Raw genomic sequence first — 13681 nt, forward strand, 5'->3', positions numbered from 1 at the left:
CTAAATTTGAAGAAGAATCTATCGGTATTGTACATTTATCTTCATGTGTTATTAGGTATATAAAGAAGTTAATGAATCCGGCTGCATCAGTCTGCCTGTGTTTGCTTTCTGGATTTGATTTTTGCAAGAAACTCTGACACCGTCATAAGTACATGCCAGTTGCCATGCTTCTGAATGTGGATCACATGACCAAATGTGATGTTACAATGGTGATAATTAAAAATGGTCCTAAGCCACTTTTTTCAGGGCTGCTGTAACTTTGAACGGTTATTAAGCAAACCGTTGTAAGCCAAGGACTACCTGTACTCTAGTGATCTTCTTAATTGCATTTGTCTCTCTTATCTGTTCCTACTTCCCCAATCTTGCTAAGCACCAACGTTAGTTCGAGTCGATCGTGTGCTGGCTTCACACCTCCAAACAATTTGAGTTTCTGCTGCCTGATCAGCACCTCAAAGGGATCCATCACTCTGGATTCCATCAAGGGCTGATGGAAAGGTGCTTCTTGCCATCCATATCCTAGACACCATATCCAGAGCTGTCTGTCATCTTTCTTTTGATGTTTTTCAATGCCCAGTTTTCACAGCCATGAATTACTCCTAGGAGGGCCATGACTCCCATCCATCCTTGTTGCCACGGAAATAGCCTCCATGACCTTATCGAAGTTAGTCATTGCCTTCTTCCCTTGGTTTAATCTCTCCTTCACCTCCTCTGCACACTGTGTCCAAAGCTTATAATGCCTATCAGTCTGGGAAGCAACTTTTATGAGTAGTAAAGGGTCCCTGGGGCTCTCTGAGCTTGCTGGTTTTCTTGCAGCCGTTTCATGACCCAAACTAGGGAACATCATCCGTGCTAGAGGGGAATAAGATTTGCAGGGAGGAGGAGGAGGAAGGGGAGAGGAAGAGGAAGATGAGGAAGAGGAAGAAGAATAGGAGGACTGTGGGGTCCTTGGTACCCTCTGAGCTGGGTTGTTTTCTTGCAGCCATTTCATTACCCAAGTTGAGAACGTCGTCAGTGAGATTTGTGGAGAGGACGAGAAGAAGGAGAAGGAGAGGAGGAGAAGGGATGATGATGATGATGATGAGGAGGAGGAGGAGGAGGAGAACTGTGGGGTTCTTGGTACTCTCTGAACTTGGTTGTTTTCCTGCAGACGTTTCATTACCCAACTAGATAACTTCATCAGTGCTACTCTAGACCAGGGATCTGCAAACTTAAACAATCAAAAAGCCATTTGGACCCGTTTCCCACAGAAAAGAAAACACCGGGAGCCACAAAATCCTTCCCCGTGCCTGATTATTTCTCGAGCGGCCACAAAACGAGCACATGTAGTTGAATTAAATGTTCTGTTTTCTTCTGAAACTTTTCTTTTCTTGGATTTATACATGGTTGGCCTAGCAGGGATTGAAAAGCTCAATAAATTGTGTGCCGGTGGGTGTCACACATTAGTTTAGTTTAGTTTAGTTTATTGGATTTATATACCGCCCTACTCCCGAAGGACTCAGGTCGGTATATAAATTGGCGGTTGTGATGCATATTTTGAGTGACAGGGAGCCGCAGCAGATGGGGGAAAGAGCCACATGCGGCTCCAGAGCCACAGGTTGATGATCCCTGGTCTAGACTAATGAAACATCTGCAATAAACCAGCCAATCTCAGAAAGCACCAAGGAGCCCTTGCTGCAACCCTGAGCTACAAATATTCTCCTTCATTGGTCTTATGAGTAGACTTGGTCTCTGAAGCTTTTCCCCTGCTGCAAACGTTTTTGTTGTTTTCTACTTGCGTTTGAAGGACTTGAAACCTTCAGTTTAAGCCTCTCAATCTTCTTTTAATTAATTTCCCCCTAGAGATTGCTTCCATGTTTATTTACTTTTAATTTTCCCATGGTTTCCTCCTCTGTTCTTCTTAAAAACAACCCCCATATTTCTTTTCTTGTTATTTCCCCCCTATTTGCTAACATTCTGGATGAAGATATCTTTTCTTGCTTCACCTCCAGGGTCTCCATTCATTCATCACACCTTCTTCTTGTGGTTGCCTGAGGCTTTTATTCTCAGTTTTTCTCTCATTATCATGATACCTTCTTCTGAAAGCTATTTGAACCTTTCCGTCTTTGAAATTCCCAGCAGCTCAAATTTGGGAGAATTAGTTTTGGCTTTCATGATGTCTTCTATTTTTTATTTTTATTTTGTCATCATTTGTCATCTCCTCTTTTGCATTAAATCAGCATACGGACTCTGTTCCTTACACCGATTTTATATTCTGACTGATTGTTTCCCGTATCAAATGTTTGTGGCATACCTACTCTCCTTAATTTTCAGTGTTTGGACACCAATAATTCATGACGCGTTCCACAATCAGCATCTGGAATGATCCTGGATTGCCATTCACGAGTTTTTCCTTTCTCATCATGCAAAACATTTTATTCTTATGTTGTCCAATAAACTGATGTCCATTCATAAGATCTACATTTATATTGCTTGTAGTATGTCTTGGTGCTAAACCGAGAATATGTCCCAAAGGTGTTTTTTCAAGAGGCAACTGAACTTTCTTTGTTTTTCCTTGAAAACGTTTCGCTTCTCATCTAAGAAGCTTCTTCAGTTCTAAATGAATGGTGGAGGCAGTAGTGGGATTCAGCCAATTCGCACCTATTCGGGAGAACCGATTGTTAACTTTCTAAGCAGTTCGGAGAACCAGTTGTTGGAAGAAATCTTATTTTGTTTTTTTCCACTTTACAGGGCTAATCCTGTAAGGAAAGCAGGAAGGAAATGTTCTGGTGGTGTTTCTAGCCTAAACTGCCTCTCTGGTTAATCCTTATTACTTTGTAACAGCTAAGGTGAAGCGCCCATCAACGTGAGTGATATTGAGTTGGCCACACCCACACAGTCACGTGACCACTGAGCCATGTCTACCCAGCTGGTCATTAGGCTAGAGAACCGATTGTTAAATTATTTGAATCCCACCATTGGGTGGAGGATGTAAGGATTTACATTCTTTGCAGTCATCTGGTCGTTAGTATTCTCTCTGAGAGTTGTTGAAGCCACTTGAAGGTTTATCTGTGCCCTCAGGGCCACCTGAATCCTGTACTCTGCAATTTTTTCCTGGAAATGCATTCATACTCCCACACCATTTGAAGGGTGTCCATCCCAAAGTGCATAGCTAAATATCTATGGAGATTCTCAGTCATCCAGGTTGTCCCAAAGGTGCTTTCCAAAGAAAACTGGACTTTCTTGCTTTTTTTCCCTTGAAAATATTTCGCTTCTCATCCAAGAAGCTTCTTCTGTTCTGACTGAATGAGGGAGGATGGAAGTATTTACATTCCTTGCAGTCATCTGGTCGTTAGTACTCTCTCTGAGAGTCGTTGAGGCCACTTGGAGGTCTATCTATGCCCTCGGGATCACCTGAATAGTGCAAATGGGTGTGGAACCTTCTTGAAATTACTAAAAGGACTGTGTTGTAAACAGGAGGTAGGTGCTGTTGTATTCCTCCTCTTCAGTTGAGGGAGGGCTGTTCAGTCTTAATGTAGCACTCAGAGGGAGCACTAATAACCAGATGACTGCAAGGAATATAAAACCTACTGTCCTCTACCATTCAGTCAGAACTGAAGAAAGCTTCTTGGATGAGAAGCAAAACGTCTTCTAGGAAAAACGAAGTCCGGTTGCTTTTTGAAAAATCACCTTTGAGATAACCACGACCTGGATGACTGTGAATCTCCACAGACATAAAAAGAGAATAATCTTCAAAAATTCATTGAACCGATCACCTATGTTACTGTGTTTATGCAATCCAATTCTTCCTATAATTCCAAGTTCCTCCGTTTCTCCAACTTTTACATCCCGATCAGTTGTGGTTAGTAGTACTTCCTTCCAGATGTTGAATTTAGCACCTCTTTCAATTTGCTGCAATTTTTTTCACCTTGTACTTGTAGCTGAAGTGTGCGCTTATATAACATGGCTGTTCACCAGATAACCACTAAAATGGATCTATATAATCCTGACATTTATTGGGTTACAGGTAAACACATCTTTAGCGGTGTTGCTTCTGAGTAACATTGCCTTTGTGTTCCTTCGTGTGCTGTCACCTGCAACCCAGTTCATTGCATCTTATTTCTGAATGAGCCAATGTAGGATGCTATGTTTCCAGTTTGACAATTTTCACATTTTCCCTTGCTTCTCGCTTGGGTGTTTCAACATTTGCAGCTAAACAATCAGATTTCCTTGCAATGTGGATCTGACAACATCCATATTTCTAGAGCTTTTTTTTTTTCTTCACATAATGGTGAAGCACGTCAAATGTCAGAACATGAATGATATATAGAGGCTCTGTTGTCATTCAGTTCCACTGGGATTTTTAATGTCCCTTCTGAATATCTCTTCTGCTTCTTCCAAAGTTTTTCTTTTCTCTGTAAAGTTTGTTTCCCTGGTAGATAATACAAAAAACTACTGTCTAAAACCTCCAAACTCCAACTTGGATCACAATATTCTACTGAAATATCTATTTCTCTTCTGTGCTACAACTGCTGTCATAATCTGCTATTATAATTTTTTTTTTAGTTTTGGGGTTGCCTTGACACATATATGAAGCTATAAAAACAACAACATATATAAAAAATATAAAAACATATAAAAAGATGTTGAGAGTGTAGAGAAGGTTTAGAGAAGAGCAACATAAATGATTGGGGGACTGGAGGATACAACATACGAAGAACGGTTGCAGGAATTGGGTAAGTCTAGTCTAGTGAAGAGAAGGACTAAGGGTGACATGATATCAGTCTTCCAATATCTCAGGGGCTGCCACAAAGAAGACAGGATCAACCTATTCTCCAAAGCACCTGAAGGCAGGAGAAGAAGCAACAGATGGAAGCTAATCAAGGAGAGAAGCAACCTAGAACTAAGGAGGAATTTCCTGACAGTGAGAACAATTAATCTGTGGAACTACTTGCCTCCAGAAGTTGTAAATGCTCCAACACTGAAAGTTTTTAAGAAGAGACTGGAGAACCATTTGTCTGGAATGATGTAGGGTCTCCTGCTTGAACATTCTGGTTACATTTGAGCTTGTGGATGTTGTAAAATACTCACATTGGTTCTTTTTGTTGAGAGATTATTAAAATCTGAACAGATTGTGCAGCAAATTGATTTAGGTTTATTGTGAGCTAAGCCCTGGTATCCAGCCTGACCCATAGTAAAGCATTCTGGGTAATGTAGTCCAGCAAGGATATCCATGCTCCAAGTTAAATCATTGTAGCTTTCCAATCTCCCAAGACCATTTATTGTGGGAGAATGGTTTATTTATTTTATTTATTTATTTATTTTATCAGATTTCTATACCGCCCTTCTCCTTTCGGACTCAGGGCGGTGCACAGCCAAAGTAAAACATTTGTACACAAAAGTTAAAATAGATTTAAAATAATTAAATAATTTTGGCCCATAATTTAAAACTTTTCAATTTAAAACCAATTTCAAATTTTAAAAACCCACCATAAAATCAGGACAGCCCGGCTAACTGAAAGAAATAGGTTTTAAGGGCCCGACGAAAAGTCCGGAGGTCTGGGATCACTCGTATTTCTGGGGGTAGATTGTTCCAGAGGGTAGGTGCCACCACAGAGAAGGCTCTCCCCCTGGGGGTCGCCAGCCGACATTGTCTGGCCGACGGCACCCTGAGGAGGCCCTCTCTGTGGGAGCGAACCGGCCGGTGGGAGGCTATTGGTGGCAGAAGGCGGTCCCGTAAGTACCCCGGCCCTAAGCCATGGAGCGCTTTAAAGGTGATCACCAACACCTTGAAGCGCACCCGGAAGTCCACCGGAAGCCAATGCAGCTCATGCAGGAGAGGAGTCGCATGGGAGCGCCCCGTCGCTCCCATAATCCCCCATGCGGCTGCATTCTGCACCAGTTGGAGCCTCTGGGTGCACCCCAAGGGGAGCCCCATGTAGAGAGCATTACAATAGTCCAGACAAGAAGTGACGAGTGCTTGAGTGACCGTGCGTTTAACTCACTCCTGTATGCTATTTTTTATTTTATACATTTACACTCATTTTATAGTATTTCTCTGTAATACCTATATAAGAAGAGAAGAGAAAGACGGGTCAAGTAAGCCATAATATTTATTTTTCCGTTGGTTGTATATATTCTTAGATAAATAGGAGAATATTAGAGGCTTGATCGAAGGAATTACAAATACATAACACAAAAGAAAGAATAATATAATATGCATTGGAGAACTAAGTCCAAGCCACATACAGAAAACTCACAGAACTAAAGGAGCCTCATTTCCATGTAAATAAATATCTAGGTTATGGGTTGATTTGAGTCTTTTGGCTCAAGGACGTACATGACTCCACGTTTCAGGGAGGAGTACACAGAAGTACTGGAATTTAGGCGATTTAGCAACTTTAATTTTCAGGGGAAAATCCCCCAATGATGCGGTAATGCTGTGCAGGCAAGAGGCATTTATTTACGACTTTCTTAACATGATTTATGGCCCTACCAATCATAGACTCTGGCTTGCTTGCAGTAAAAAAAAAAACAACAACCCAAGAATCCTCCAGAGTTTTAAAGAAATAGGAAAGGCATGCTTAAAATCAAACCCGGATCCAGAATGCACTTTAGTTTTCCATAAATAGCGGAATACCAGAAATACCCCAGAAGAGAGGACTCCAGCTATTTCTTCCCTCACCAGAACTATTCTCAACTGCTTCAGCCAGACAGGAAAAATAAAAACCCTCTGAATTTCTCACAAGGCCGTGAGCTATTATTGCAAAATTGGATGCAAGGAGAGAAATGCAACAGAACCTCGACACGAATTTAGAGAGTCAACTTGTATTCATTCCGGCAGGAATTAGAAAGAAAGAAAAGTGAGCATCAACTGACAATGCAACTCCTCGTTTCATTTGTAGGTATGGCCAGCTGTTGTTTTGTTTTTTTAAAAAATATTTTTGTGGGTCAATTATGGCTTTTTTGGCACAATCCTTACGTACCATTCTCAGATGCCCTACGAGCATCAAGAAAGTATTGGTGGCCTTCATTAATACCGGCCACGTAGATCTCCCAAACTCCATTTTTCTTTTTCAGGACTGTAAAAAAATACTTTTTCTACCCTTTTTGTTTTCTGTTTGCATTTTTTGATTCTCCCAAAATGGGAGACTAGTGCAGTTAAGCCATATTTATGTAGTGGGTCTGTATTGCTACAGAGCTTATGCATTGGAATTAAATTGCTTGTGTGTCCAATCACACTTGGCCAATAAAAAATTCTATTCTATTCTATTCTATTCTATTCTATTCTATTCTATTCTATTCTATTCTATTCTATTCTATTCTATTCTATTCTATTCTATTCTATTCTACTCTACTCTACTCTACTCTACTTTCTCTCCTGTCTTCTCTTCTCTTCTCTTCTCTTCTCTTCTCTTCTCTTCTCTTCTCTTCTCTTCTCTTCTCTTCTCTTCTCCTCTCCTCTCCTCTCCTCTCCTCTCCTCTCCTCTCCTCTCCTCTCCTCTCCTCATCCAATGCAATGCAATGCAATGCAATGCAATGCAATGCAATGCAATGCAATGCAATGCAATGCAATGCAATGCAATGCAATGCAACGCAATCCAATCCAATCCAATCCAATCCAATCCAATCCAATCCAATCCAATCCAATCCAATCCAATCCAATCCATGGAATTTTGGTGGAGGAAGGGGCCACAACCATGATCTGCTTGTGTCAATGAGGATCACAGTATATAACGGGCGATTTTGCTTTGGAGAACATCAACATCAAGAACATGAACATCAAGAGCTGAAGAAGCTTCTTGGATGAGAAGCGAAATTTTTTCAAGGACAAAAAACCCAAGGAAGTCCAGTTGTCTTTTGGGAAAAAGCATCTTTGGCTCAACATCAAGAGGTTGCTTTGCTTCATCAAAGTTGGCCTTTGCATTGTCTTTCTTCATTTCTTGTCAGTTAAAATAAAATCTGTAGAAAATTGCGTATGTTGTCTATGGAAATTGGGCAAGGATTTGTCTGATTAACCCCAACTAGGCTTTGTCCATTCTTCGGTATATTGAGTTTCCTCTTAAAGGTTTCTTCAGTGAGTATTTTTCCAGCATAAAGTTATTTTCTCAAACAAACAAACTCTACACTGTTTGCATATAACTTCTTTTCAGGCACTTCTATTGCAGCAGATGTTTGAAAGAGATTAATGCTGGGCAGGAACTCTGGAAAAAAAATGTAGAATTCCCCAAGCACACAGAGAGAGAATCTCTATTTTCAACACAATACTTTCATATATAAAACATATATATATATATCAACCTATGTCTGTCGGTCTGTCGGTCTGTCGGTCTGTCTGTCTATCATCTATCTATCTATCTATCTATCTATCTATCTATCTATCTATCTATCTATCTACTTTTTTGGTATAGGGTTTCTTGTCTGAGCAGGGAGTTGGACTATATTCTATTCTATTCTATTCTATTCTATTCTATTCTATTCTATTCTATTCTATTCTATTCTATTCTATTCTATTCTTATTTTATTCTATTCTTCTATATCTCTTTCTATCTTTATCTATCTATGCATTTATCTATCCTCTCTCTATTGATTTATATCTGTCTGTCTGTCTGTCTGTCTATCTGTCTGTCGGTCCATCTGTCCATCCATCCATCCATTTGTATCTATCTTTATCTATGTATGCATCTATCTATCTGTCTGTCTGTCTGTCTGTCTGTCTGTCTGTCTGTCTGTCTATCTATCTATCCATCCATCCATCCATCCATTTATGTATCTATATCTGTCTGTCTGTATCTCCATTTATCATCTCTCTCTCTCTCCCTCCCCTTCTCTCTCATCTATTATAATAACATATAATGTATATATAACACTCCTTGTGGTACATGTTTGAGTGCCTTAACCCATATGATAACATTATGATGTCTTGAGAATGTCAATGTTATGTTATTATTATTGTTATTATATCTCTTAACGTCAATAGAGATATACACTCTGGAGCTTGAGTAAAAACCACACTTCTGACCATTTCCATCTTTTATTAATTAAAATAGTATAAAGTAACCGACGATGTCAAGTAACACGTCTAGAATTTTTGAGTGCCAGGCAGCCCTACTGAATGTCTGCTTTTTACCAGAAGACTGCCAATCACTATAAATTAAATTTGCATTGATAACGCAGAACCTTATTATCCTTTGAATGTGTTTTAAATTATCGCCGTTCCCCCATCAAAAGGCAAAGCGAAGAGCTAAATGATTCTCCTTTAAACCTTTGGAGAAAGTGCTTTTAACTCTCTTGCCTTGACCATGATTTTTAAGATACCCAGTGATGGCATGCCCCTTTGCAAATAAATAAAAACCCATGTTTTAGCTTGAGTGCATCAAGGTAACTTTTCCCCGCCTTCTGTATTCCCAACTTACTTTTTTTTTTTTTGTACCCAGAAACATAATCCAGAGTGAAGTTGTTTCTTCAGCCTTTCAATATCAATTAATTTTTAACTTTTTAAAGAAGGCATTTCCAGTCTTAAGTATGTCCTCCGAGCAGAGGCTGGATTGGAAAAGCAGCTGTGCAGGAACTGATAAATCCTAAACACTGGGGAGTTTAAGCAGCCCAGAGGCAAAACATTAAACCAGGTTTTACACAGTGGGGCAGTTTTGTTCTCAATCAGCAGGAATCTCCATTGGCGTAATGTCCATTTTAATGTCCTGAGCAGAGCTAAGCTTGAGGTTCTTCTGGGAAGCTCTGCCTATCCATCCTGCAAAGTTCATTAGGAAGAGCGATTTTAAAATAATTTTCAATTCCTGATTCTTTTTTTTTTTCCCCTTTCTTTTTCCCTTCCAAAGCATAAAAGTGGATCTGGGAATGGAGAGACCTTTTCGCCTCTCAAGCTGTTAATATATTAGCAAATGAAGAAGTCAACGCACATCAAGACGTTTGCGAGGAGTACCCAGTGGAACCATGGGCACAGGTGAATGTCTGTTTGGTAGTTATGATTGCACGTTGGTTTATTTATTTAAAAAAAGAATTGCATTCGTCCCAAAGGTGCTTTTTTCAAAAGGCAAGCAGGGCTTTGTTTTTCCTTGAAGACGTTTCGCTTCTCATCCCGGAAGCTTCTTCAGGTCTGACTTTAACAATGGAGGATGCAAGGATTTATATTCTTTGCAGTCATCTGGTCATTAGCGCTCTCTCTGAGAGTCATTGAGGCCACTCGGATAGATAAACAGATAAATCTCCCAAGTGTCCTCAACGACTCTCAGAAAGAGCACTAACGACCAGATGACTGCAAGGAATATAAATCCTTCCATCCTCCATCTTCAGAACTGAAGAAGCTTCTTGGATGAGAAGCAAAACCTCTTCAAGAAAAAACAAAGTCCAGTTGCATTTTGAAAAGGCACCTTTGGAACAGCTATGACCTGGATGATTAAGAATAAAATTTGGGGTGCCTTGCATACCACAATTGCCTTAGATCACTTGGAGGTCAGGATGGGAGGTTAATATTTTCTGGTTTTTGCCCAGAACATGGGATACGCCTGGCTGATTTGATATCCTTTCCGTCCAATTTTCTAAGTCCTGCCTAGCTCAAATTCATCCTTTTACCCCTGAGGAATATTTGTGTGGTGCTACTCCAGCAAAACCGATATTGAGTTGTACAGAAGCCGAAAAGAAAACTAGATTTTGGCACAGGCGTGAAATCTGCCGAAGGGGCTTCAACAGAGGTGAAGTTTTCAAGTGCCCCCCGATTCCTTGCCGTGCTAAACTCATTATTCTCGCAAAACCTATCAGTGTCCTTGGGAATTTGTTTCCATAGGAACCTTTGCCCTTTATTGGGTTAAGTCTCAACAGACATTGTATATATTGGATTTTTTGCTTTGTGGCTGCCACGGCGTACTTTTCCCCGCAGATGATGGGAACAAAAACGAAGAGGGGGGCAGGGGTGGGGGAGATACTATCTGAGATAATAGCACTGCAAGAATGGAAGCGATTTTTCTAGTTTTGCCCATTGACCCAACTGGCAATCCTCTTGATCAGAATATACTTCTCTCCCATCAGCAGCTGATGGCTTGGGGAACATAGCTATAGACACAACGCAATTTAACATGTCAGTCACTGATCCGTCAGCCTGGGCTACCGCAATGAATAACCTAGGAATGGTACCTGTGGGATTAACTGGACAACAGATTGTGACAGGTAAGGATTTCGCGGAGATTTGTTGCACCGGTTTATGGATTTTTTTGGGGAGAGCCCTCAGATAAATGTCGAATGTCTGCTTTCCCAAGTTATGTGCTGGGTGTGAGTGTCTTTAGTCTACATTCAGGGAAGGGTTTTTTTCCCCCACTCCTCCTAAAGGCAAAGATTTCCTTTTATTCAAACCATGCACTTTACTTTATGAATGTTGCGCACAACACATTAATCTCTTGGCATTAATGGGTATCTAATCTATAGAGTGCGTTTCCCAGGTTGGTGAAAACAGAAAAAAATTCTCTTAAAGAAATTCAAGGTGTTTTTTTTTTTTTTTTTTTAAAGCCATTAAATGATTTCTAAAACATATGCTGGGCTGAATCTGAAAGGAAAGTATCCCAAGAAATATTTACTTTTTTTTTTTAATTTAAAAAAAGCTATTTTTTTTTAAACCAAAGCATTTGTTAATGTTCTGCCAAAGAGCAGCATAGGAAATTAGCTAAAACCTCTGACTGTAGCACAGGGGGAAAAAGAGGTTGTTAGGCTAACGGAAAGAAACGCGGTTAAAAATAGACTCTTGAAATAAAAGGAGTCTAAAATAGCTCATTTTGCGACGTTATCAGGTCACTGGACTTAAGAAATCTGATCCCTTCGGTTTTCCCCTGCGATCAGGGCCGGATTTTCCTATAGGCTAACTAGGCTTCAGCCTAGGGCCTCAAGATCAAGAGGGGCCTACATTCAAATTGTTAGCAAAATTAAAATAATTAAAATTACATTTTCACTATAGGTGAAAGGGCCTCATAAGTGGAATAGCCTAGGGCCTCTTTTCATCTAAATCCGGCCCTGCCTGCGATCTTCACTCGAGATTTAAATGCTAGGATTTAATTTGCATTCTGCCAGAATTTGCTACTGGAGGGTTTTAAAGATGAAATTAGATGGCCATTTGAAATGGCATAGAAGCTGCAGAAGAAGCTTCTTTTATTTATTTATATTTATTTTTTATTTTATTTGTTCAACTTGTATGCCGCCTTTCTCTGAAGACTCAAGGCGGCTTACAATGCATTTAAAAACCATCTATAAAAACATTAAAAATTAAAACATTAAAAATATTAAAAACTCATTCACGCCATTCATGGCCGGATCTCGCCAGATCGCAACAGCGAGATCAACGGCCCCAGGCCTGCCGGAAGAGCCAGGTCTTCACCGCTTTCCGGAAGGCCAGTAGGGTGGGGATGGTCCGGATCTCAGGCGGTAACTGGTTCCAGAGAGCTGGGGCAGCCACAGAGAAGGCCCTCCCCCACGGGCCCGCCAGCCGGCATTGTTTAGCTGATGGGACCCGGAGGAGACCAACTCTGTGGGATCTTACCGGTCGCTGGGAGCTATGCGGCAGAAGGCGGTCTCGAAGATAACCTGGCCCTGAGCCATGTAGGGCTTTAAAGGTAATAACCAACACCTTGAATTGTGCCCGGAGACCAATAGGGAGCCAGTGCAGCTTCTTGGATGAGAAGCAAAACATCTTCAAAGGGGAAAAACCAGAAAGTCCTTCTCTGTGGAAGCCCCTGCCCTTTGGAATGAACTGCCCCCGGAAATTCGTAAAATCTCTGATCTCCGTGTATTTCGCTGTGCCCTCAAAACCATGTTGTTCCGCCAGGCTGGGCTATCAATGTAAAGATTTTAATTGGTTTTAAATGGGATTTTAAATTTGGGGTTTTATCAATTGGGCCTATTATTTAATAATTTTAATTATTTTTAAATTTTGTCTGTCTTTGTGTTTTTAATTAGGCTGTACACTGCCCTGAGTCCTTCGGGAGAAGGGCGGCATAGAAATAAAATTAAATTAAATAAATAAATAAATAAATAAATAAATAAATAAATAAATAAAACAAAATAAATAAATAAAGAAAGAAAGAAAGAAAGAAAGAAAGAAAGAAAGAAAGAAAGAAAGAAAGAAAGAAAGTAAGTAAGTAAGTAAGTCCGGTTGTCTCTTGAAAAAGCATCTTTGAGACAACTGTGACCTGAATGGCTGACAATCTCCATAAAAATAGCATAAGGGTTTCCTGCTTGAGCAGGAGGTTGGACTAGAAGACTTCCAAGGTTCTGACCAGTTCTGGAGAACCGGTAGTGGAAATTTTGAGTAGTTCGGAGAACCGGTAGTAAAAATTCTGACTGGCCCCGCCCCCATCTATTCTCTGCCTCCTGAGTCCCAGCTGATTGGGAGGAAATGGGGATTTTGCAGTAACCTTCCCTTGGAGTGGGGTGGGAATGGAGATTTTACAGTATCCTTCCCCTGCCAGGCGCACCAAGCCACGCCCACCAAGCCACACCCACAGAACAGGTAGTAAAAAGTTTTGAAACCCACCACTGGCATACAAGAGTGGTGGGTTACTCCCAGTTCTATAGAACCGGTAGTAAAACTGGCGGGAGGCTCCACCCACCTGGCACAATGTCATCATTGGTGATCTGTGCATGCATGATCCCGTTGTGAACCGTAGTAAAGGTAAGTGGAACCCACCCCTGACGCACGCGCCTT

At 40.7% G+C, this 13681-nt stretch overlaps 1 protein-coding gene across 2 annotated transcripts in view; it reads left to right on the plus strand.

The window, feature by feature from the left end:
• Nucleotides 1-13681, plus strand: part of ENOX1 (ecto-NOX disulfide-thiol exchanger 1) — a 443224-nt gene that overhangs the window by 270838 nt on the left and 158705 nt on the right. The window contains exons 4-5 of one of the 2 annotated variants that reach the window (XM_070942714.1): nt 9816-9940; nt 11023-11160. In XM_070942714.1, coding sequence (XP_070798815.1) covers nt 9931-9940; nt 11023-11160 — 148 coding nt within the window. In that variant the 5' untranslated portion in view covers nt 9816-9930. The remainder of the gene's footprint in view (nt 1-9815; nt 9941-11022; nt 11161-13681) is intronic. The other variant, XM_070942715.1, reaches the window with a different exon arrangement.

The sequence above is a fragment of the Pituophis catenifer genome, unplaced genomic scaffold, assembly GCF_029215685.1.
Source record: "Pituophis catenifer annectens isolate HBS135680 unplaced genomic scaffold, rPitCat1.0.hap2 SCAF_4, whole genome shotgun sequence".
NCBI lineage: Eukaryota > Metazoa > Chordata > Lepidosauria > Squamata > Colubridae > Pituophis > Pituophis catenifer.